Source organism: Balaenoptera musculus, chromosome 11, assembly GCF_009873245.2.
Source record: "Balaenoptera musculus isolate JJ_BM4_2016_0621 chromosome 11, mBalMus1.pri.v3, whole genome shotgun sequence".
Classification (NCBI taxonomy): domain Eukaryota; kingdom Metazoa; phylum Chordata; class Mammalia; order Artiodactyla; family Balaenopteridae; genus Balaenoptera; species Balaenoptera musculus.
This window is the reverse complement of record NC_045795.1, coordinates 62806628-62831642: the sequence shown is the minus strand read 5'-3', so window position 1 is coordinate 62831642 and position 25015 is coordinate 62806628. Positions and strand designations below refer to the sequence as shown.

The window sequence follows — 25015 nt, the reverse complement described above, 5'->3', positions numbered from 1 at the left end:
GGAACTGAGTGGGGAGAGCTCCCCTGGGGTTCCCTGGAGCGGCTGTGGGGCTGTGACCTATGACTTGGGTACCCGATTAGGATGGAGGTGTTGGGAGTCAAGCATTCTTTGTGAGCTGGAAGCCCCCAGGCCCTGGGCTCTGCTATTTCAGGGAGATTTCTCTAATTTTACTGAACAACTTTTCAATGGAAAATTTCACTTCTACTGTCAAGTTTTTAATTTCCAAGAGCTGTCTGTTTGTTTTGTGAATGAATGAGTCCTGTAATGTGGCTTTACATTTCTACTTTTATGGATGAGTCTTAAATTTTCCTTTAAAAATTTTGTCCTGTTTTCATTTCATGGGGGCTGTTCTTACTTATCTTGGGATTGATAGCTTTTTTTGGAGGAAGTTTCCATCTTTCAGAGTCTCCTTTTTCTTCTGGGGTGTTTGTGTTGGTCTGGCATGTTGGGGCTCTCTGGGAGGTCTGGAGACACGGGGTGTTGGGAGCACTGAGAAACTGGAAGGTCCAAGTGTGTGTCAGGTAAGGGCTTCGTTTTTGGAGGGCGTTGCTATAGAGCCCCATGTCTGCAGCACGTTCCCCCCACCCCCCGCCCCAGGAGTGCATATTTATGATTTGTCTGCAGCTGGTGGGTGCCCACAGAGAGGATCCTCTCACATCCTGCAGGCAGGGACAGGCCCGGCAGCCAGTGCTCTGGACAGAGAGGAGGGCTGGGTGGGGAAGTCTCAGCATCCATCACTCATCCTGTGGTTGCTGCCTCCCTCCCTAGATGTACCTGATGGTCCCCAATCCAGACACTCTGTTTAATCCCTCCAGTGGATAAGCCTCAGTCTTCTACAGGGGCAGTAGTTCTGTGACATGATGGGCGGGGGCAGAGATCTGGTCCTAGACTTTGAACTTGACCTCCTTCTTTTAGCCCTGCCTTCCACTCTCACCTCCAGACATGCCCAGCTCTTCCACTTCCTGAGCCTCGGGGGCCTCTGGTGAGAAGTTCAGGTTGTGTCTCATTGTTCCTGCTGCTGCTGGTCTAAGACTGAGCAGATCAAGGGAGGTGGGTTACCATCTTCCAGTTTTCCAGCTACCAACATTTTCCTGCTGCTGCCTCCCTTCTCTTTCTCTTTGCCCTCTGTAAGGTTTATATCTTCAAAAAATAATTCCTTTACTGACATCTTTCATGGAATTTTAGAGAGGAGCAAAAGTGTATGTGTTGTGTTCAATCTGCCATCTTTACCCTGTTCCTTTTATTTTTATTTAACACGCTATCTTAAGATTTTCCCATGTTATTAAAACTAGTTATGGATATAATTTTAGAAGGCATAATAGCCTTTCCAAGTATGCCATTATTGGAAGAGGAATATGAGAGAAGTTATTTATGAGACACTTGATAATTGAAGCTTCAAAAGAGAGAGTGTTTTTATTACCTAGGGTCAGCTCCCTGATGCCCCAGCTCGTCATCTTGTCTCAGCGGCAGGAGGAAACCATCTGATCTGGTGTGGGTTGCATTCAGATCAGGACCAGGAGGTGCCGAGATGGGTTTGCCAGGCCCGGGTGCTGGGGGCAGTCACGCAGGGCCCTATGCTGGGAGGGGCCCTGTGCTTGATTTAATGCTCTGCTGTCACCATCTTGAAATTCTTAATTTTTAGAAGGGACCTGCATTTTCATTTTGTACTAGTTCCTGAAACTATGTAGCCTGTCCTTACTCTAAGTGACCCATTTAAATGCCTTTGGGTTTCAGTGTCCCTCTTTTAAGTGGGCCTTAATCATGCCCACTCTGCCTATCTTATGGTACTGTTACGTGAAAGCATATTTAAGGTGAAAGTACTTTTGCAAGTTAAAAGCTTAATCCACATATCCAATAGCAATGATCCTAAAGCCCATTACAAGCACCAGGTACCAAGCAAGGGTCACTGTGGACCTTCTGATTGCTACCTCCACCCCACCTGACTTCTCCCCTGTACATTCCTGCCCCGCTTTGCTGATGATGTGCTGTGGTCAGCTCCATGAGGTCAGGGGACATGCGTGTCCCTCAGTGCTCAGTACACCTCAGTGCAGTGGGGGCTCGTAATCCTGTGAACTGAATTTCTTCAACTGGACAAATAGCCCCCTCTAAAGCCTTAAGCACTTCTCAACACCTTTACAATTTTATCCCAGAACACTAGATCCAGGGGAGGCCCTGGATACGGCCGAGTCCCTCTCTGTCACTTCAGAAGTGAGGGCCCAGGGAGGGGGTGCCCCTAGAACATGGCTCGGCCTCCAGGTCTCCACACTGTCCTTCTGGGCTCTTTCCCTGTTAAAGACTCATAAAAACATTTAGAAATTTGGCATAGCAAGTGTTGGGTGTTGATCAAATATTTTAAAAAGCGATTAGTTTCAGAGCTGCCTGGTTCCTTCTTGTATCTCTAGTGCCAAACATGATGTCTGCCTGGATATAACACGGCTCAAAAGATGTCTGCTGGATACAAACTACTATAAATAAAATAGATAAACAACAAGGTCCTACTGTATAGCACAGGGAACTATATTAAATATCTTATAATAAGCTATAATGGAAAGGAATATGAAAAAGAATATATATATATTCTTTTGTGTATATATGTATAACTGAATCACTTTGCCATACACCTGAAACTAACACAACATTGTAGATTAACTATACTTCAATAAAAAAAAAGATGTCTGCTAAAAAAAAAAAAAGCAGTTAGTACAGAGGAAGGGAAATGCAGCACACATTTTAAAATCTAAGACGTGGCCAGATTTTATTTTTAGAAAATGTTAAATCCATATGTTGTAAATAAATAATACATGTGTGGCTTTGGGTGGGAGCCTGGTTGTCAGTATTCACTCGGCATTTGACTTTAATAGAATCACGAATTCATGGGCCTTTTGAAATTTGGCTAATCTGCTAGTATGAAATTAATGACATTGGCAGCATCTTGCTTTCTTTTTGGAATGGCTATAGAGCTGGCAGTTAAGCTCTCACCCATGCTCTCTCCCCTCTTGTTTTTGAAATAAATGCACATTTTCCTTGGCTTTGTGTGCCCTGCCTCTGAACTGCGACATACGGAGGAGCTAGTTCTGATCGATGGGATCCATTCTATTCCAGGAGCTCCCAGATTCCTTGAAGGAGCAGACGCACCTGAAAGAATGGCACATAAGCAATACCCTGATTCAGATCATTCCTAAGTATATCGAGCTGTTTCAAGCCATGAGGATTCTGGATCTGCCAAAAAACCAAATCTCCTGTCTTCCAGCTGAAATTGGTATGTTGCTTAGCTGGAGCCTTCAGGGAAGGCTGGCAATACTGAGAACTCTTCCTCCTCCTGCTGCCCCAGGAAGTTGCTGGGCCGGGCTATTTTGGGTGTTCCCAGAGCTGCTGGTTCGTGGCGTCCCCTCTGGATGTTGATGCCAGGGTCTCATCTATGTAACTCAGCAGTACTGACATCTGCCAGTTTCTCAGAAACAAGTCTCATGAGTGAGCAGTGCTGTGTTTAGAAACTTTTTGTTTTTTCTTCCTTTTAGTTTTAGAAATGCAAACATGCAATAATATATTTATTGTAAACATGAGACACAGTATATTGTTCCCACATATTAGTTTTAGAAATAAACATGCAATAATATATTTATTGTAAACATAATATAACAGTATATTATTTCCACATATTAGTCCATTGATAAGTTTAGTTTAGCTTATTGTATTAATTTGATCAAGGTTCTATTATTTTCAATCATTTTGTTGTTCACTTGCTTTACCGTAAGTGAAGTCCACAGCGATCATCATCACTGTTTCTCTTTGTCTTGTGTGTGAGGCACATAGTTGTGCCGGGCATATAGTTGTTATGATTCTTCTAAGACACTCAAGTCTTCCTGGAGACATATCATCCCCATAAACCTCAGTCATGAGCAGGGCAAAATAATTAAACATTCTAGAAAGGAATAAAATGTAAAGTCAACTCTCTCAGTAAGGACTGTTAACGGTTTCCTGGGTATCAAAATTGTACACACAACCCATGTTCTTCTAGATATCTACATTGTAGCCATATCTATTTATAAATATGTGTTAAAATATATATGCATGTTAAAAATATTTATATACACATATGCTAAAATATATGCACGCTAAACATATTTACATACGAGGGCTTACAGCATGTTCTTCAGCCTAAGCCTTGTTTCCCCTTATCATACCGTGAAGGTGGGGGTGGACTCTAGGGTCAGGCTGCCTGGGTCTTTCACTTACTGGCAGGTCACCTTAGGCAGGTCACTCACTGGTTTTCAGTCTCCCTATCTGTAAAATGGGGATAATAATCGTACCTACTTCACAAGGTTATTGTAAGGATTAAATAGTTAATACAAAGAAAGCATTTAGAACAGGTAAACCCACAACATTTGCTAGCCACCTCCATCATCATCATCATCATCATTGTCTGTTTATTAAGTTTTTTAAAAAATTTTACTTTATTTATTTATTTATACAGCAGGTTCTTATTAGTTATCTATTTTATACATATGAGTGTATATATGTCAATCCCAATCTCCCAGTTCATCCCACCACCACTCTATTGTTGTCTTTACATAAATGTTATTTTTCAATATTAGAATATCCAAACTTTCGTCATTCTCCCTAAGTGATGGCTAAGTGATGATTATGGCATGATTTATTTAACTTGTTCTTCAAATATTTTATATTTAAACTAAGTAATTGGATACTAGGTCTGAGATTCTGAAGGTACGATTCTAGTCTGACTTTGAGTAACTTGGGCAAATACTTTAAAAAAACTCAGCTACAGGATGAGATAGTCAAGAAAGAGGACCATGGGAATGAAGAGTTTTGAGCTCTTTTCTGTTGAATGGCTGTATTTTGTAAAGGAGGTAGAGTTGGATCTCTTACAGTGCTGTCTTAGAGAACTACTGAGCATTGGCTGAGCAGAGGGGGTGCGGGGAAAGTGGTCACCAAATGGGGTGTTCTTTTTCTCATTATCAGGACAATTATTTCTGACATTTGACATCAAGGAATTAAGCATGGCAGTGGGTGGTCCTCTTAACTCCTTTGTGGAACTTAAAGTATGTAAATTCCTTAAGGTATTCCTTGGGCTCTAGAAACAAGAAGCCTCTGGACAACAAATTGTGCCTCAGTTGGGTTATATTCCCCTCACTGGAAATTAGGTCTGAGGGCCCTGGGAGAATGGGCTATAAATAGGGAGATTTCATTTCAGTTGGAAAAGATCCTGGAACATTCTAGGAAGGGATGGACTCATTAGCTATTTAGAAATATAACGTGCTGGAGCTATGACACCTGTCTTAGTCTGATCAGTCTGCTATAAAAAAAATACCACAGACTGGGTGGTTCATAAGCAAAATAAATTTATCGCTCGCAGTTCTGGAGTCCGAGATCAGGGTGCCAGCATGGTGGGCTGAGGGCCTTTTTCTGGGTTGCAGACTTCTCGGTGAATCCTCACATGGTGGAAGGGGCCAGGGAGCTCTGTGGGATCTTTCTACAAGAGCATGAATCCCATCGTGGGGACTCCACCCTCATGACTTTATCCAAACCTGATTACCTCCCAGAGACCCCACCTGCTAACAACATCACCTTTGGGCATTAGGATTTCAACATACGAATTCTCAGACCATAGCAGTGCCTTAAAAGTTTTATTTTAGTTTTTGTGACGTGGGACCCTTGTCACACCGAAAAACTTTTTTCCAGAACCTCAAGCTCATGGTGCTTGAAGATAATGCTGTTCACCATGTCTGATGGAGACAATTGAGCCCATCTCAGATGAATAATGCCAAGTTCTTACCAGGATGTTGAGAAAGAAAAAGCAGTGTTTCTATAATGAGATCAGGCATTGTGGAAATAAGTGGCATGGAGAACAACAATTTGAATGCAAACATATATAATTTCTTAGTGTCTATACATTATTAAAATGTTATATTTGAGACAGACTTTCTAAAGCTATTGCTTTTCCTTTGAGCTAGGAAAGTTGCTTTTTCTTTGAGCTAGCTAGAAGGAGCTCATATACAGCTTTCTCTCCAGTTACCTCACCTTCTCTTTGCATCCCCTCATGATAAACAAATGCATGTACAGTTGGTATAAATGTGTCCCTAATGCAAATGCCTCCATCAACCAGATCAGGTAACTCTTTCATAGATAAGTTTACTCTACCGTGTCTGGAAACTAGACAGCTTAGAACATTCACACCATCTATGCCAATCTTCTACTTTCCTTATTTAAAGAAGGATTGTACAATACACTGTCTTACAGAAGCTGGGGCTGTGGCGATCACTAGTCTGATCACATGCTCTCCAGTCCTCCCCAGAAAAGCAGTCTTTCCTTATTTTTTATTAGCCCCCATATCCATCCTGCTATTTTGACACCAATAGCTGACTGTAAGGTTGCAGTGTATACCAGGTGGGTAACTTAGAGGGGCCACTGATTTCTACAGCATCACCATTATCTTCTAACAGTGAGACCACCAAAGTTGACTCAGAAGTGGCCCTGCCTCCAACATACTGTCTTTGTATGTTTCCCTTTCTCATTTATAAAATGGCAGGAAATTTGTATTTTGAGTGCCTGCTCTGCAAAAGGAAACAATAATTTTGGTTTTCTAATTTTTAAAATTAGGTTAAGAATGTTAAGGTATTCAATGCCTTAGAACATACATGACATGATTTTTGGAATATTAAATATTACTCTTGTGCTAGTTTCTGGTTTGGAATTGGTCATGTATTTATTCAATCAAGACAGAATTGGGATTCAATGTTTCTCCATCAATCCAGTTATTGCCTGATATTCTTAGTGTGTTCACTTCCTGCCTGTGAAATGGACTTAGGCTTTTTTAAAGCATATTCTTTAGGAAGCATGATACATCATAATTAGTAAATGCAAATCTGAAGCCAAAGATAAGTGAATTACATGCAGCCTATAAACAATGACTCCTTGTTTGAGTCATTTAGCACGTACATGGAGCTTTGTGTGTATTTCAGTACCTAGCTCACTTCCCATTAGAGTCCACCGATAGGCCATAGCTGGTCACTGTGCTTCCTAGGAACTGGACCATTTCAAAGCCATTGCCTGTTACTTCATTCATCATGTGATTTCAAAGGGGTTTGCGCTCTGTGGGTGCTGGGCCCTGACCCAGTCTACATAGGGAACAAATCCCCCACACTCACCTAGCCTGTAGTTTCACAAAGGGTTAAACAGATAAAGAATAAGCAAAAAATGCTCTGATCAAGGACCAAAATGCTCAGGATAAAAGATGAGCAGACATTCAATCAGAGTGCTTAAAAAACAAACACAGAATTATGTTTAATGCCTTTCCCACCATCATTTATACAAATGTTTTACATCTTCGTTTTGCTTTTTGTCCTTAAAAGACCTTAATGGACCTACACCATGCATGTTTTCTTTTTCTGATGACAGGTCATTTGAAGAACCTGAAGGAACTCAATGTACGTTTCAACCGTCTGAAGAGCATTCCTCCAGAACTGGGAGACTGTGAAAATCTAGAGAAACTGGATTGTTTTGGAAATCTAGAATTAACTGAGCTCCCCTTTGAAGTAAGAAAGAAACATGTTTGTACTATGATTTACTTTTATTTGGTTTATGACATGGAATGGTCTGTAACATGGGGAAGAATTTTAAAAGATGAAATTCATTTTTATTTATATCACTTTTCCAGACATTTTAATCACCCAAACCAGCTATTATCAAGTCTTTAAAAATGTTCTTACACTCGGCCACAACCTGAATTTAAGTTCAAAAAAGCTATCAAAGGAAAACTAGGCAAAAAATCCTATTTTCATGCAATATATTTTTATTTAATGCCTATTTAATATATGATGCCTGTTGTCTGTAATGCAGATCCCGATTTATTTATCCATAATGGAGGAATAAATTGAAAACAGTTGGAAATAAATAAAGGGACAAAATTTAAAAATGTATATTACTTGTAACAAAACTTATAGATAACTAAAGCAGTTCTACAGATAGGATTTGAGAAGTCCATTAATTTAAAAGTATCCATTAGTTTCTTTTTGTCTGTATTCATTGGGGAAATGATTTTAAATTATTTTTCTGATAAAACAGAACATATGAAAGTGAACAGTTTTTATTGCCAGATAAAACTCAACAAGGTTCTTGTGCTTGAAGAGAGAGAGAGGGATCTCACAAATTCTGCTGGTAGTGAATAGGCTAAAAATTGTATCGCTGGTGAGGCTCTGACAAGGCCATGGCCACTGATTCTATCTAGTCCTAGAAGGCGTATTCTTCTCCCTTCCTGAAAACTTCCGGGTGGGAGGAAGAGGCCACTTCCGCTCTTAGCACCCATGTCACCCAGGAAATGCTGGGCAGTGGTCCCGGTGAGGGTGCACAGCCAGGGCTCAGGATTCCCCACACAAGCTGCTCGTTCCCCAGTCCTCCCCATCTGAGAGAGAGGCCCAGTCCTCTCTCAGATGCACAGGCTGGAAGCAAGCCAACTCACCTTTGACCTCTCTTGCTCCCATGCCCCATGTCCACTCCGTGAGTAAGTCCTGTTGGGCATGCCCTTCAGAGTAACAGGGGAGATTTCTGATCATTTGCCACATCACTTTACCGGTTCACATGTGAGTCTTCTGAAGATTTGCCAAAACCCATTAAGACAGTCTTCCCCAGGTCATCCTACTCTTTGAGGCTTGCACTTTCTGTCTTCTCTGACTTTGCACATGCTGTTCCCCACCTGGAGTTTCCTCCCCTACATTTCCATCTGTCAGGGAACCTCAGGACCCAATTCAAGTACTCCATTCTCTGTGAAATCTTTCCTGACCCCTGACCCTCACCTCACTGTGATGCTGGGCAGATTAACCACTTCTTTCTTTGTGTTATTGAACATTGCAAATTGGAAACTTCACACTAGTTCTTACTACATAAAATTTCATTGCTTGTTTATGAAAGTATAAACTCCTCAAGGGCAGCCACTGTGTGCTTTTCATCCTAGCACCCCCAGCGTGTAGCACAGTGAATGACACCTAGTAGATGCTCAACATACATACTATATTGATCTGGTTTGTATATGTTCATAGAAATGCCTTTGGGAAGAGACATCAATCTCAAAATTATTAGTTGAACTTAATTCCCACTCTTAAAAAGTAATTAGAATATTTTGTTATTCCTTCCTAGTTAAGTAATTTGAAGCAAGTTTCATTCATAGATATCTCAGCAAACAAGTTTTCCAGTGTCCCGATCTGTGTCCTGCGGATGTCTAATTTGCAGTGGTTGGATATCAGCAACAATAACCTGAATGACCTGCCACAAGACATAGACAGGTAGCTACTTGCATTCTGAAGGTGAGGTATATGAATTAGTCACTAACATTTTAAACATGCATAACACGTGAATGTTCTCTGAGATCAACTGATTTTCCAAAGTTTCTTGTTTCCAGGAAATCAGTTTGATTCTTTATAGAATAAGACAATTCCCAGTCTGCACCATACATATACATGTACAGTTGACCCTTGAACAACGAGGTGGTTAACCTGCATGTAATTTCTAGTCAGCCTCCGTACTTGGGGTTCCTCTGCATCTGTGAATTCAACCAACCATGGGCCCATGCAGTACTGTAATGTTTACTACTGAAACATATCTGCATATGAGTGGACCCGCACAGTTCAGACCTGTGTTGTTCAAAGGTCAACTGTATATACATATATATATAGATATATATACACACACGCACACGTGTATATGTGTGTGTGTATACGTATGTGCATATATATATATATATATATATATATATATGTATATATATAGTTTGAACACATCTTTAATTTACTTTAGTTCTCAGTAGAATGGAACCATTAACTTTCCTTTCCTCCCCAGAAGTAGAAAAGTAAATTTATTATGTACGGAATCAAAACATATTATTCTATTTGGGATATCAGGATAATTTTTATAAGTTTCATTTACTGCTTTGATTGATGTGCTTAGTAATGTCTTCAAATTATATCCTTACAACTATTTCTTGTTTAAAAAGTAACTATTATACTAAATCATGTAAGATTCCTTCATTCATTCATTCTACCAATATTACTAGGCAGGCCCAGAGAGTGGGCTGGGTTCAAGGTGGTAAATGAAACAAACTCTCTGGCCTCCTGGAATCCACAGTCTTCGTTATAAAGTAGCGTAAGTAAGCTATTGGGACATAGGAACCGAAAATGGTTTGGTCCCGAATGCCGTCTCATATGACCTTTCTTTACTCCTGGTACATATGATGTGTATGGATGCTTCCTGGTTTATGAGGCTAAGTGGGAATTGTTTTAGTTTGAAACACAAGGGGAACTTTGTGAAATATTTTGTGGGATCAGTCAAAATTTTGCAAATGAATGAAAGAAAAAACTAGAGAGAGAGGCACTGAGTTAGAGCAAAATGGAAAACAGAGTAAAACATATTTGGAGCATATTTTTCTCATTTCCTTTTCACTCTGCAGGTTTATTCCTGTTTTAAAGTTAAAATATGAGGAGAGAAGAATAACTGTTTTCAAGACATACGAAAGGAAATATGTTGCCAAAATTTGTTTATTCTCACTCCAACTCTAATATGATTTCTTTCCCATGACCTGTTAACCCTTGGGAATGCAGTAGACACTTGAATATATTGATTTTTTAAATTCCATCTTGACCTACTGTATATTGTGTAATTTGCTTATCCTGCTGCTATATCTCTGCCTTCAACTGTCAGTTAAGTCAGTAAAAACTTAAAAAAGAAACCCAAATCATGTCACCTGGCATGACTTTATTTATTTAAATTGTAAAGTCAGTTTATTCTTATGAGTCACTTAAAAAAAATAAACTCACTAGGGATTTCCTACTAGAATTTATTTATAATTCACTTTGGTTTTCTTGCTATGAGGCTAAGTCCTTGTGTTCTAATCCCTTTTACATCTTCTTAGGCTACAAGAACTGCAGACCTTGCTCCTGTATAAGAACAAGCTGACCTATCTTCCTTTTGCCTTGCTTAACTTAAAGAAGCTCACCTTGTTAGTCGTCAGCGGGGACCACTTGGTGGAGCTCCCGACAGCCCTTTGTGACTCATCCACACCTTTAAAGTGAGTAGACAGAGAGCCCAGTAGAGACCCATTCAGACACAAGGGAAGAGCAAGAAGCACCTGGAGCCTGGGTGCCCGTGTCAGGAACCAGATTAGATGGTTCTCGTACTCTGAGAACAAGAAGTTCTGGTGCCTTCTTACAGGATTTTGAAGTTTTTGGCCAATGGCATGGGGAGGTAGAGCTCAGAGGATTTCTGGACAAATGCTACCTGCTGGTTGAAGGCACCAGGGCTCCCTGGTCGGATACTCAGCACTCCCATCACCGCTGGCCTGGATGGGTCAGTGGCTGTTGAATCTTTCAAAATTGTGAAGAAATTAGATCAAATGCCATTTTGGAATGTCTCCTTTAGCTTCTTTTTTTGTTGCAGTAGTCCATCTTTTAAATACCTCCTGGGTGGGGATTTTATGAGTCCTTTTCAATGGAGCCACATCATTTTAGAGTTTGATGTCACTAATTGGGAGTAATATCAAACAAACATAGTAAGACATCATATATGACAGGGAAAATAAATGTTATTGTTCACCTCATGGCTTCCTGCCTGCTGTCCTCTGTCTGTGGCTAAGTAACTGTCATTTCCCCACCAAGCCTCTGTACAGTCTCTGCTGTAAACTGACTCCATAATCCTGTTGGATTATTGCACAGTAGAATTCCACCGGTGACACATATTATGTGGTTAGCTGTGACTTCTAAGAAGAAGTGAGAACTTAGGATTTAATGCCACAAAGGTTGACTTCTTCTGAGAGGATTTTTGCACAATACAAATACATAGGTGAAAATGTGATATTTTCCATACTCTCTTGAATAGATTTGTAAGTCTTATGGACAATCCTATTGAGAATACCCAGTGTCAAGATGGTAATGAAACGATGGAAAGTGAACAAGATCGCCAACATTTTGATAAAGAATTTATGAAAGCCTATATTGAAGATCTTAAAGAAAGAGGTAGGTTACTTATATTCAAAATTATTTAAAATGAGTGTATAGTATTCCATTCACTCATGCAACACATTTATTGCTATAAGTCAAACTGACAAAAAGTTAATTGGTTAGGGGCAATAACCAATAAATAAAAATAATTTGTAAATTATTTTTCTACTTACCAAAAAAAAAAAGATACATTGCCTTTCCTTAAATAATGAAAATTTCCTAGTGCATTGGCATGCTTAATACATCTACAACCATGTGACAGAGAGGCTGGGAAACAAGCACTTAAAATGTGAAGATTGTGTTACTAACTTTACATGGCTTTTCAATGAAATGATATTAATAAAACAGTATTCTAGTTAATGGGAAAAGATTCCGTGTCAAAACCCATTTAAATTCAACTTTAAAAAAAGTCATCTCGTATAAGTCAAGGTACACCTATGTAAAAATCACAAAAGGAAAAAACAAGATGGCAGATTAGTAAGTAGATGCGTTTAGTTTTGGTTTCCCATAGGGTGGTGAAGATACAGAGAAACAGGGCGGTCACAGTACCTCAGGAAAGGGCAGAAGTGTTTTCCCCAGTGGCTATTTCTGAAGTGTTTCAGAAGCCTTAGAACCCCTTCCTTCTGTCACATCTAGACACAGGAAAAGGCATAAATCAGCCTTTGTTCTTCTAATCCCCACCTCTTTTCTGGGTGTGGATGCCTGCCAGTTACCCCTTAATTTTTCAGGTCTCTTTTTCTGATAAGCTGGGTGCAGACCTGAAAGAAAGATGTCACGCCTGTGGGTTTAGGGAGGAGGTAGCCCTGGCCTGCAAAACTTTGAAGACAAGCACCTGGGGGCAGGTTCCATCAGTCACGCTCAGAAAACATGCATGTGAGCTTATTCCTCCCTCCTTAGTAGGTGTCCAAAGATGATGAGTCACATTCAGATACTCAGCTGTCTCATGACATTAATGAAAAATACCATTTATTGGCAAATTAAAAGTTTTTCAATTAGATTAAGAAAATTTCTATACAGTTACCTCTAATCTGTTTGTCCATCCCTAATCTTGAATGCTGAAATATTATGAAATAAATTAGAAATTTATGTTAAACATGAAACTGAAATAACAGAACCATTTATTTATCAAAATTTATCTTTGGGTCATATAACTTTCCTCTTGTGAAAAACCTTGTATTTTATTCATTTCTTCATAATTGTATTATAGTGCTATTATGTAAAAATGCAAGAACAAATTAGAGAAAATAAGTATTAATCTTTCGATCTATGTGGCCAGCAATAAAATAATTTGATTTTCAAAGTTAACTTTAGTGATGATAGATTTTGATTCCATTCATTTATTTCTAAATAATTATCATAATTCTATCCTTCACACATTCATAGTAGGTTGAACTAAATGATATTGCCAATATTCAGCTGGTTTTGACCGACGAAAACGGTGATTTCCTAATAGTTCAACCTATGCTGGACATATGCTTTGAATTTTTTTAAGTTTGTTTCTTTTTTCTTCATCATGTTGTCTTCTCTCTTTTTCCTCCTTCCCCATAAGACTAACGTCTGAGTTAGAGAGTTCATCACTCTAAGGAACAAAAGTAGATTTAGTGAGTCTACATGGACGTCCAACCTGATGTGATTCAAGAATGATGAGGAAGTGAAGCCCCTCGCTGGTTCTCACACTTCAGTGAACATAAGCATCAGCTGCAGGCCCCACTCTCAGAGTTTTTGAGTCATCAAGTCTGGGGTGGGGCCTGAGAAAGTACATTTCTAACAAGTTCCCAGGTGATACTGATGCCTTGTGTCTGAGAAACACACCTTGAGAATCATTGGTATAGACCATCCTTTGACAAAAATTGGCTGTGAAGAGAGAGAGAGAGAGAGTGGGGAGTAACCAGTGGGAAGAGTAAGAATGATAAAAGGGTTATTAATAAGATGGTGCTTCATTTAGGAATAGCCCAAACTTCTCTTGTAAACTGTATTCCCTTCCACCTGGCACCCCAGTCCCAAATCCTTGGCCATCTATTTCTGTTTTGTCAACTTTTATTATTTTAGGATCATACAGTTTCCAAGATGTTGATGTAGCTGTGTGAGTTGGTTGGGAAGATTGCAAAAGAATGAGAGTTAATAATAATGTATTCTTCTTACATCTAAATATCTCTAACGCCAGACTATACATTTGCAGTGGTTGACTTAGTGGTAATAAATGCATTTATCTCTATACTTGAAGTATGAAGTGGCAATAATTTGTGTTTTGACATAGTTACACTTCATAATAAAATGGGGAATGGTTGAGTATATATTTTCTTTTTGTTACAGAATCTCTTCCCAGCTACACCACTAAAGTATCTTTCAGCCTTCAGCTTTGATGCCATCCATCAGAAGACTACAGAATTTTCCTGACCTGTGGACCTGTAAATCTTCCTGTTGTGGGTCATGTCATAGAGGAATAATGGCTTGTGCTTAAAGACAAAGTCTAGAAACCACGGTCATAGTTGTTAGGAAAGATGATTTTCAAATTTCAAATATGTGAGTACCTCTCTCTGTGGACTGGAGAATTGATAAATGGGTTTATATATTGATATTTAAAGGTTCATTTGCATACACTTGTTTCCAAATAATGCACATTCAATATTTTAGAAAATGTGTTATTTTTTAAAAATTATCACTTAAAGACCAAATTTTGAAGTTGATTGCATTGTTTTCAGGAATCTGGAGATAAAGGGATGGTGAGAAGAATATTTATACTGGACTAGTCAGATGAGACTTTATTTTATTTTGTTATTTTGAAAGAGTTTTAATGCATTATTTCTTTTACTGAGGACAGTTTTCCTTGGGTTTATACAAATGGCTATTTTCATGTTTTAAGTTATATTTTACAAGTGTAGGCTTTTAGGAAAGACTTTAGTTATAATCTGGACCTTGAAGGCAGAAAGAAGGGCTGGATTGTCTGTCCAGGCATGGGGCTTAGATGGTGTGCTGGTGGCCCTAGTGGAGTAAGTGTGGGCCTGGCTGGTCCTGGGAAGCCTTGCGTGGCCTGCATGGATGGTCAGCCTGCCTTGAGTGGGCCTGGCTGGTCCTGGGAAGCCTTGCGTGGCCTGCATGGGTGGTCAGCCTGCCTTGAGTGGGCCCTTTGGGGGTCCTGGGAGGCCTTGCGTGGCCTGCATGGATGGTCAGCCTGCCTTGAGTGGGCCTGGCTGGTCCTGGGAAGCCTTGCGTGGCCTGCATGGGTGGTCAGCCTGCCTTGAGTGGGCCTGGCTGGTCCTGGGAAGCCTTGCGTGGCCTGCATGGGTGGTCAGCCTGCCTTGAGTGGGCCCTTTGGGGGTCCTGGGAGGCCTTGCGTGGCCTGCATGGATGGTCAGCCTGCCTTGAGTGGGCCTGGCTGGTCCTGGGAAGCCTTGCGTGGCCTGCATGGATGGTCAACCTGCCTTGAGTGGGCCTGGCTGGTCCTGGGAAGCCTTGCGTGGCCTGCATGGATGGTCAGCCTGCCTTGAGTGGGCCCCTTGGGGGTCCTGGGGCGCCTGCCAGAGCACAGAGCAGAGGCCTTGCCTCCAGGGACCTGTCCTCCAAGGTGGCCATATAAGTAGTGGGAATGAGTAGTCCACACTGATGAGGAGTCCCTAGCAAGGCTTCCCTGCAGGTACCACAGGAGAACTCTGCCTGTGGCCAAGACGCTGCGGTCCAGAGGGAGCTCAGGAGACTGGGTTTACATTGGCAAAGAAGGTATTCATTACAGGGCTTTGAACTTTGATATCACATTGTAGGATTTGGAGAAATTGTACAAATATCTATTTTTATTCTATTATCTTGGGCTAAAATAAACAGGATTGTGAATGTGTTGAAGCTAAGTTTAAACAGTAGCTTTTGTGACTAAGACAGAAAAAATGTATATCTTCACATATATTTATATATGAATCGACTCCTATATGGTCTAGCCCAGTGCTGTCCAGTAGAACTTTATGCAGTGAAGGAAATGTTCTGCATCTGTGCTGTCTAATTTAGTAACCACCAGATGCATGTGCTTCTTGAGCTCTTGAACAGTGTCTGGTGTGACTGAAGAACTAAATTTTTAATTACATTTAAATTTAAATAGCCAAATGTAGCTACCATATTGTACAACAGGGTCGAGCCATTTGGGTTTTTCAGAAGTTAATCTGGTCTAGAAATGAAGAGTGATTTTCATTTTCTTATCTGAAGAACCAGTCTACCCCCAGAGGGGTTAATACTGACACCCAATATTTTGTCTTAATAGGTTTAATCATAACTCTAAATATTTTATCCTCAACAGACATAAAGCAGGCAGAACAGTCTAAAGCCACATAGTAACGCTTCAGTAGAGTACTGCTTCAACTTAAAGACAAACTCTGAGAAGTAGGTTAAGAGATGGAAAGAGTAGGAAAATGAGAAATCACTTTAACTGAACCTCAAACAATTGTATTTTTCTTTATAACACTTTACAAATATAATGCAGATTTATTAGTTGTACTACGTGAATGATTTTGGAATTTTATTTCATGCTACAGTATATGTTACATACAGCCAAATGGAAAATATATCTGAAAAGGGAGGAAATGAGGGCTTTCGCATAAATTGACTGTCCATAACTCATGTAAAATTTATTTCAATAAAACCAGTCTTTTGTGCAAAAACCTTATCTCGATGTTACATAAAAATAACTGAAAAAGTACTACATTGATATATAATTATTTCATGTTACATAACATCCCCAAAGAAATATATTTTTTAAATATGAGGCTTGTAGAAATACTATTTACCTTATTCATATTAATGTAAAAATGCAGAAAGATTCTAAAGTAGAATAAGCATCTTAGTGGAAATAATAGAGATTTGAACATTTTGCATGATGCCTATGGACTGATTCATAATTTGGAAAAGTAATTTGCATAGTAGAATATATGTATGAACATTAAAGCAATATGAATGAAAGAAAATATAATTCTTAGGAGAAAAATGTTCTGGTTCCAAAACCTTATTATTATACCCATTTTTCATATGCTGGAAGTTAAGGGGCAAAGACACTTAGGTGAAATCATTGAGTAGAGCATTTTAATTAATAGCAAGACCTACACCAGATTTCTTGACTCTAGCTTTCTAGAATGGCCATTTGGCATGCTTGCCAAACACCAGTTTAGGGTAACTCATGATGATTGTGAGCAGTAACCTCCGGAAATCAGTTACTGTCTTTCCCTTTCTGTCAATTACTGTCTTTCCCTTTATGAGTGGGAAGGAAACTTAGATACTTTTAGTTATCTTTTTTTTTTTATTGGAGTATAGTCAATTTACAATGTTGTTTTAGTTTCAGGTGTACAGGAAAGTGATTCAGTTATACATATACATATATTCATTCTTTTTCAGATTCTTTACCCAGATAGGTTATTACAGAATATTGAGTAGAGTTCCCTGTACTATATGGTCAGTCCTTGTTGGTTATCTATTTTATAGTGTGTGTATGTTAGTCTCAAGATCCTAATTTATCCCTTCCCACAGCATTTCCCCTTTGGTAACCATAAGTTTGTTTTTGAAATCTGTGAGTTTCTGTTTTGTAAATAAGTTCATTTGTATCATTTTAAAAAATTAGATTCCACATATGAGTGATATCATGTGATATTTGTCTTTCTGTCTGACTTACTACTCTTAGTATGATCATCTCTAGGTCCATCCATGTTGCTGCAAATGGCATTATTTCATTCTTTTTTATGACTGAGTAATATTCCATTGTATATATGTACCACATTTTTATCCATTCCTCTGTCAATGGACATTTAGGTTGCTTCCATGTCTTGGCTATTGTAAATAGTGCTGCAATGAACATTGGGGTGCATGTATCTTTTTGAAGTATGGTTTACTCCAGATATATGCCCAGGAGTGGGATTGCTGGGTCATATGGTAGTTCTGTTTTTAGTTTTTCAAGGAACCTCCATACTATTCTCCATAGTGGTTGTACCAATTTACATTCCCCCCAACAGTGTAGGATGGTTCCCTTTTCTCCATGCCCTCTCCAGCATTTATTGTTTGTAAACTTTTTGATGATGGCCATTCTGACCAGGGTGAGGTGATACCTCATTGTAGTTTTGATTTGTATTTCTCTAATAATTAGTGACGTTGAGTATCTTTTCATGTGCTTTTGGTCATCTGTATGTTTTCTTAGTTATCGTTCTGTGGTGTATGTAGGTTTAAATGCTTATTTTATGGTATGTATATTGGATTTATTTCTAAAAATTAGGAAATTAAATCTAAGCTTTAAAACTTGAAATGATGCCAAACTGCAGTGTTAATAGGCAGCTCAAATATCTCTGTTTAGATTCTCTAGCTGTTTCATCAGGATGAAAAATTGAGATGCTTATGTCGTTTTATTGCAGCGTAATATAAATTACAGATGAAGCAAATTATAGTTGAGTATTGGGCCTTAGCACCACTCATAATTCTTAGGAAAGAAAGCAGCTAAACACTGGTAATGGGACCAAAGAAGATATGATGTTAAATAGATGAACTTGCCTTGATTGTGAAATTCACCAGGGAGACAAAGAGGACCCAAGGCTGAGCTTGCACCAGTAGAGCTGTGGCTTTGAGGGAAGGATGGACACTGTCTGGGGTTAGGACTTCAGTCTTTAGTAATCAGCTGCTACACTACAGTCTAATTTCAGTTGTGACTGGTCAACCCCAGGTAGCTCCTGTAACCCCAGGTACGAGCAATGAAGTAGTCCAAAACAAGATCTGGTTCTCACTTTTTTTTTTTTTTTTAATTCCATCACTGATTTTTTTAAAAATTATTTATTTGTTTATTTATTTAACTGCACCGGGTCTTAGTTGCAGCACGCAGGATCTTCAGTCTTCGTTGTGGCATGTGGGATCTTTAGTTGCAGCATGCGAGCTCTTAGTTGCGGCATGTGGGATCTAGTTCCCTAACCAGGGGTCAAACCTGGGCTGCCTGCATTGGCAGTGCAGAGCCTTAGCCACTGGACCACTGGGGAAGTCCCTGGTTCTCACTTAGAGCATGTTTATTTTTGTGACTTTCTGAACATATTTTGTAACCTCCTGAAGGGACCGATAGTCAACATTGGAACTAAGGGAGCCAGGATTGCAAGGCCAGCTCTTTCACAAATGCACTGTATAATCCTGAGAAAAATCACTTCACTTTGGGTGAGCCTCATTTTCCCCACCTGCAAAAAATAGAGTTGGAGAAGACAATTTCTAAGGCTGATCCCCACTTTAATATTTTATGATTTTCTTTCCACTAAGAACCCCTTTTTATATTAATGACCCAGCATTCCTTCCCCACCTCACTGGTTACTCAGCTTCCAGCTATTTATGGGCTGCTGGGGCACCCTCTTTTCTCTTAGATGTTTGTTTCTTAGGCATGTGTTTGTTCTGTCTTGTCCCACTATTACATTTTAAGTTCCTGGAGTTTGCCTAATACAGATACGTAGACTATGCTCAAACGTTTGAACATGAATAGCAAGTCTGTGAAGAATTTAGCTACACATTTCTGTTGTGTTCCCAATAGTTATCTCTGTGCTGAGTTGTACAAATATTATTTCTGATCTTGCCTTGAAAGTGTAAACTTACATCATAAAAAATTGCATTTTCTAGAAATGCAAATCGAAGGCACTATGAGATATCACCTTACACCCATTGATATGACTATTATATTTAAAAAAACAGAAAATAAGTGCTGGTTAGAATGTGAGGAAATTGGAATCCTTATGGTGGGACTAAAATGGTGCAGCTGCTGTAGAAAACATTATGGCAGTTCCTCAAAAAATTAAAGTAGAATTACCATATGATCTTGCAATTCCACTTCTGAGTATATAGCCAAAAGAGTTGCAAGCAGAGTCTCAAAGAGATATTTGTACACCCATGTTCACAGCAGCACTACTCACAACAGCCAAAAGGTGGAAGCAACCCAAGCGTCTATCAATGGATGACTGGATAAACAAAATGTGGTACATACACACAGTGGAATATTATTCAGCCCCCAAAAGGAAGGAAATCCTGTCACATGCTACAACATGGATGAACCTTGAGGACATTATGCTAAGTGAAATAAGCCAGTTACCAGAAGACGAACACTATATAATTCCACATGTATGAGGTATCTAAAGTAGGCAGGTTCATACAAACAGGAAGAAGAATGATAGTTAGCAGGGCCTAGGGGGAGGGAGAAAAGGGGAGTTGTTGTTTAATGGCTACAGAGTTTCAGTTTTGCAAAATGAAAAAGTTCTAGAGACTGTCCCAGCAGGAGCAGCCTGCAGGCTAGGGCTCAGCCAGACCAACCCTGTGCTTTCTGGAACCACTGTCGTTGATGAGAGAGGCAGGCAGATGGAGAAGGAGACAAGGGCGAGTGAAAAGGAGCATTTGCTGTAAATGACTACTGCTTTCATTTTAGCTACATATACAGAAGGATTCCTATTTCTAGATAAAAAAAGATGTGAGAATGAGTCTTAAAATTATTCTCATTAATCAGAACAGAAAACTTGTATAGAAAGCAACTTGGTTTCAGAATCCTGGTGAGAATCCATGGACAGACTTCCACCCTTGGTCCTTCAGAACAGGGTCCCCCTGCAACGATGTTTTTGATTTTGCAACCCTGTCAATGAGAAACGGAACACCCACTCCAAATGGGTGTGTATTTATTTATCATATCACTATACCATTCTACTAATATATTAACATACATGATAAAACATGTGACAAGAAATAGTTAAGCACAAACAAAAATTAAATGGAGTTGTAAGGATATCTCCCCACCTTGGCGGATGGTCCTGTCTCAGCCCTCAGCTGCGTGTAGCTCCTCGGTGGAGACCACTGCTCTAGAACCCGGCTTTTCAGACTAATGCTTTGGACGGCAAACGCCTCCACAGATTGACATCAGAAGGTCTGTGCAAAATCGTCTGGGGAGAGGGCCCCCGGGTTTCATGAGATTTCCAAACTGTTCTGTGAGCCATAAACGCCTCAGTCTCAGTTCTCTAGAGAATGAATGAAATTGCAGCGTTCTTTTTTTTTTAAATTGAGGTGAAATTTACATTAAATTAACCATTTTAAAATGAACAAATACATGGCATTTGGTGCATTCACAGTGTTGTGCAACCATCACCTCTAAAATATTTTCATCACCCCCCCAAAAAAACCCATACAGATTAAATAGTTGCTCTCCATTTCCTCTCTCCCCCCAGTCCCTTGTTTGGCAGCCACAAATCTACTTGCCGTCTCTAGATTTACCTATTCTGAATATTTTACGTCAATGGGATTATACAATAGATGACTGTGTGTCTGATTTTTTTTAACTCAACATCATGCTTTCCAGGCTCAGATAGTGGTTTTCACCACAATTACAATGATGATTATTAGGATGAGACAGCTGCAGCTCATGCCTAAGCTCCTGGTATGCTGGGCTGTGTGGGAATAGAAAGTGCAATTGTTGAAGGAGTTCTGGTCTCTTCTCTCTGCCTGGAAGTTGGTGTTTGCTCCCGGGCTCCAGGAAGTGGGGAGGCTCTCAGCTTGTGTGGTCTCAGGAAACGACTGTCTGGGTAATACCTTCTTTTTCTTCACTGCATCCCCTCCGGTGCTACTCCTCGTGGGAGAAGGTATTTCGGTGGTGATCCCGAGGACGGGTGAGCTTATTGTGGGAGGTAATGGGGATATTGGTGACCACATGGCCAGACTTGACTCACTCTGCATGCAAAAGCCCTGCAGACATGCCTCACAATTGTCACTGTCATGTGGCCCTTCAAGAGAGATTTCCTTGATCACAGGAATCTCCACCAACGTAAATCCTTCTCTATAGCATTTCTTCAGAATTCGCAGCACCAGGTTGTTCAGGATCCTAGAGATGTTCTCTTCTGTGAACTCGGGAACCTCAAACGAAGGCTGGGAGCACTTCTGACATCTCTGGGCAAAGACCCTCATCTTCACCTGGCCCCTGGATTCCCCCTCACTCCAGTGCATGTGGAAAAGGACCTGAACTTGGGCAGAGGCCCAATTTCGAGAGCATGAGGAGCACTGGAACCTGTGGAGAAAGAAGACAAGACCCTCAGCTTGGCTCAGTACGGCCCAGTTGTGGGCTGTGCCGGAGGGACACACGGAAACATGATTTGATCAGGGTCATGGATTAGTGGGGAAGAAATCCCGAGCCCCTTGTTCCTATCTCCATTGTGCCACCAACATGCTCTGTGACCCACAGGTGTGTCTGCCATGAAAACGGCAAATCACAAGCCATCAGAGCTGGAAGGAATCTTGGGCAAATTCGAAGTCCGGTGTGATCATTTTAGAGATGGGGCACACGCTGGGAACTTGTCACGCCCAGAGACCCAGTGAGTGGAAGAGGCAGGACTGGAACTCCAGTCTCTTGACCCCAAATCAAGGTTTCTTCAAATGTAGATTTAAGTGGGTCAAAGGCTACAAGTGCAACAGCCCCAAGAACCCTGAACTGAAATCCAAAAATAGATACAAGGGGGTGTGTGGATAAGTGCTGTAGTCTGAATGTTTGTGTCCCCCCGCAAATTCCCATGTTGGGATCCTAACGCTGAAGGTGATGGTGTTAGAAAGTGGAGCCTTTGGGAGGTGATTAGGTTGTGAGGGTGGAGCCCTTGGGAATGGGATTAGTCCCCTTATAATCGCGACCCTGCAGAGCGCCCTAGCTCCTTCTGCCATGAGAGGACACAGTGAGAAGCCTGTGGCTCAGAAGAGCAGCTGGCACCTTGATCTTGGACTTCCAGCCTCCAGAGCTGGGAGAAATGAGCTGAGACTCTGCTCCCATGCTCTTGGCCTGGGAAAACCACGCGCCACCAGGAGAAGAGAGCTCTGCTTCCTCTGCCCGGACCCTCTCCCGGCGAGGGGTCGGTGGGCAGGCAATGAGCACGGCCCCAGTCCTGGGATAGAGTCCCAGCCTCCCACCCCCAATCCCTGGGGCTCTGCTTTCCCAACTGGAAAAGAGAGGGTGAGACTTTGGATGACTTCTGAGGGTCCTATTTTAAAAAGACTCCATCAGCTTGGAGTAGAGAGGGGTAAGGCTGCTGAGTGTTGCTCAGCTCTCCCCGTCCTCCGCCCCCTCCCTGACGGCTCTCCTCAGCACGCAGGGCCTCTCCCCACAGACTCTGTGTTGGACCCTAGGTCTCCCAATGCAGGGAGCATGAGCCCTGGGTCCTGCTCATCTAACTCTCCTGCGGTTGAGGGAAATAGCCTCCATTCCTCCCCTTCTCTTTTCCTCACTGCTTCTCACCCTCGCCCCTCGCAGCCTGTTTTCTCTCTATGTGGGCATTAGCCCAGTCCTGCTATTGTTTTGGGGTTCAGTGTAATAGGGAAAAATTTTTAATGAAGCCAAAACGTCTTGGATCAAGGGCACCTTGCTTCCTGTAATCTTCAATTTACAAGCATGAGCAGAAGAAGACAAGTAACGAGTGTACACCGTAAAAAATAAGGAAGAATTTTCTGGAATATTGCTCTCGCATTCCCTACTCACCTGGCGAAGGTCCACTGCTGGTATTGTGTCCACCCTGGCTTCAGGATGTTAGGAAGAAGGCTTTTGTCTAGTGTCAGTTTCCATGTGTGCCATGGTTTCACCTCCCGGATTAATTCCTGGAACACCTGCTTCCACACCTCCATGTCCTGACGCATTGCCGCTGTCCCCGTGAGCTGGGTGGGACAGTGTCTCCCGCGCTCTGACGGATCTGGAGCAGGACATGAGGTTTCCCACTTTAGAGGGCAAGGGTTCAGACCCACTCTCCCTTTATGTCCCTGGACTGGGCTCGTGGACCATGTCTTTGCCCCAAGGACAAAGGTCAGTTGATTCTGGCTCCAAGTTCCGAGAACAGCACTAGACTCCACAGGGAATTTCGAAAGACACGGAAGGCATGGCTTCACCCAGCAAAATATTACCAAGAGAGGGCCCCGGCCTCCTTGTCAGGAGGGGTGGATCTCAGCCTGGCTCTGCTGTTTGCCCACCTTGAACTGGGAACACACCTTTTCACCTCCGAAGCCCCATAGATGGTGGGAGGCCATGGCCACACCCCGAGGTGCTTCATCATCGCCTGCTTCCTCCAGGAGAGGCTAGGGAAGGAGGAAGGAGAGAGGAGCGGGGCTGACGCCGGGGTGGCTGCTAAAGCGGGAGACACTACCTCTCACGAGGAAAGCCCTACCCTCAGCGAGGCCTCCGGGCTGGCAGCTCCTACCTCAGCTCAGGCCTGCAGAACAGCCTCTGTCCTGGCCTGCCGGCGCCTCCAGGGCTGCTCGAGCCACTTTCCACACTGCAGCTGCAGGTCTTTCCAGAGGCGGAAACCCCCACCTACGTGGGGGTGTAGCATGGCATTCAGACCCCTCACAGGCCAGCCCTGCCTTTCTACCAGCCTTAGCCCTGCCAGGCTCATGCTCCCCCAAGGCCGTATCCGCGCCTTCACCCTAAACCCCAGCCCCACACTCCGGGCCATCCTCTGAACACTCCTGCCCTCCCTGCCCTCCTGCCTTGTACGCAGATCCACCCCACCCAGAGCACCCACCTTCCCTCCCTCCCATGTCTCCTGCTCACCTTCAGGTTCTAGGGCCCGCTCAGTACATGTTCCACTGTTCACTCCCTGGGCCTGCCTGGTGTTAACTAAAGAAATTCCTGTGCCCGCCTCCTAACTGCTGCTGGAGAAAGAGATCTCCTGAAGGGGAGAATGGCCTCCTCCTTTTCCCCTGCAGTTGAACAAATGCAAATACTCTTCTGCAGCGTAAAGCTCATTCAGATAATAAGGTGGTGACCAGAGAATATTTAAACAAAGGATCAGTCTGACTTTGTAGCTGGTGTGAAATATTGTGTGAAAATGTCATATCCAGTTCTGTTTCATTAAAACCACCTTTGAGAATAATTGTGTAAGGAGATCTTGAAAGATACGCAGATAGTGTTTCTGGGTCACGTAAAGATTACCTTTAGCCGCTTGCTCTGGTGAGAATATTCTAATTTGAAAACTCTGTGCGCTTAAATGATAGAAATATTTGAACACAAGTATTAAAGAATGTGAGAG

General features: G+C 41.5%; 2 protein-coding genes across 7 annotated transcripts in view; one reads left to right on the top strand and one right to left on the bottom strand.

The window, feature by feature from the left end:
- Nucleotides 1-16970, top strand: part of LRRC2 (leucine rich repeat containing 2) — a 36798-nt gene extending 19828 nt beyond the window's left edge. For all 4 annotated transcript variants that reach the window (XM_036868666.1, XM_036868664.1, XM_036868665.1 and 1 more), the window contains 6 exons: nt 3103-3259; nt 7417-7553; nt 9151-9296; nt 10919-11074; nt 11881-12017; nt 14316-16970. In XM_036868666.1, the coding sequence (XP_036724561.1) occupies nt 3103-3259; nt 7417-7553; nt 9151-9296; nt 10919-11074; nt 11881-12017; nt 14316-14365 (783 nt within the window). In that variant the 3' untranslated portion in view covers nt 14366-16970. The remainder of the gene's footprint in view (nt 1-3102; nt 3260-7416; nt 7554-9150; nt 9297-10918; nt 11075-11880; nt 12018-14315) is intronic.
- On the bottom strand, nt 3457-24000 carry RTP3 (receptor transporter protein 3). Of its 3 annotated transcripts, XR_005021826.1 has the most exons (3): nt 23476-23560; nt 20766-20983; nt 3457-3922 (listed from the first exon to the last, which is right to left on the bottom strand). XR_005021826.1 is itself a non-coding variant. In XM_036868669.1 (2 exons), the coding sequence occupies exons 1-2, from the start codon at nt 23628-23630 to the stop codon at nt 21324-21326; spliced, it is 855 nt and encodes a 284-aa protein (XP_036724564.1). In that variant the 5' UTR covers nt 23631-24000; the 3' UTR covers nt 21105-21323. The 3 variants fall into 3 exon arrangements, 1 of the variants encoding a protein (XP_036724564.1); XR_005021825.1 differs by lacking the exon at nt 20766-20983 and having other exon boundaries at nt 23476-23558; XM_036868669.1 differs by lacking the exons at nt 3457-3922; nt 20766-20983 and adding an exon at nt 21105-22023 and having other exon boundaries at nt 23476-24000.
- Nucleotides 24001-25015: the final 1015 nt, after the last annotated feature.

Bases quoted from the DNA above. Each gene is read 5' to 3' on its own strand.
- RTP3 (XM_036868669.1), bottom strand. From the start codon at position 23,630: ATGCGTCAGGACATGGAGGTGTGGAAGCAGGTGTTCCAGGAATTAATC. The intron at 22,024-23,475 runs GTGAGTAGGGAA...CTTTCTCCACAG, and splicing joins CAGCAGTGGACCTTCGCCAG to GTTCCAGTGCTCCTCATGCT.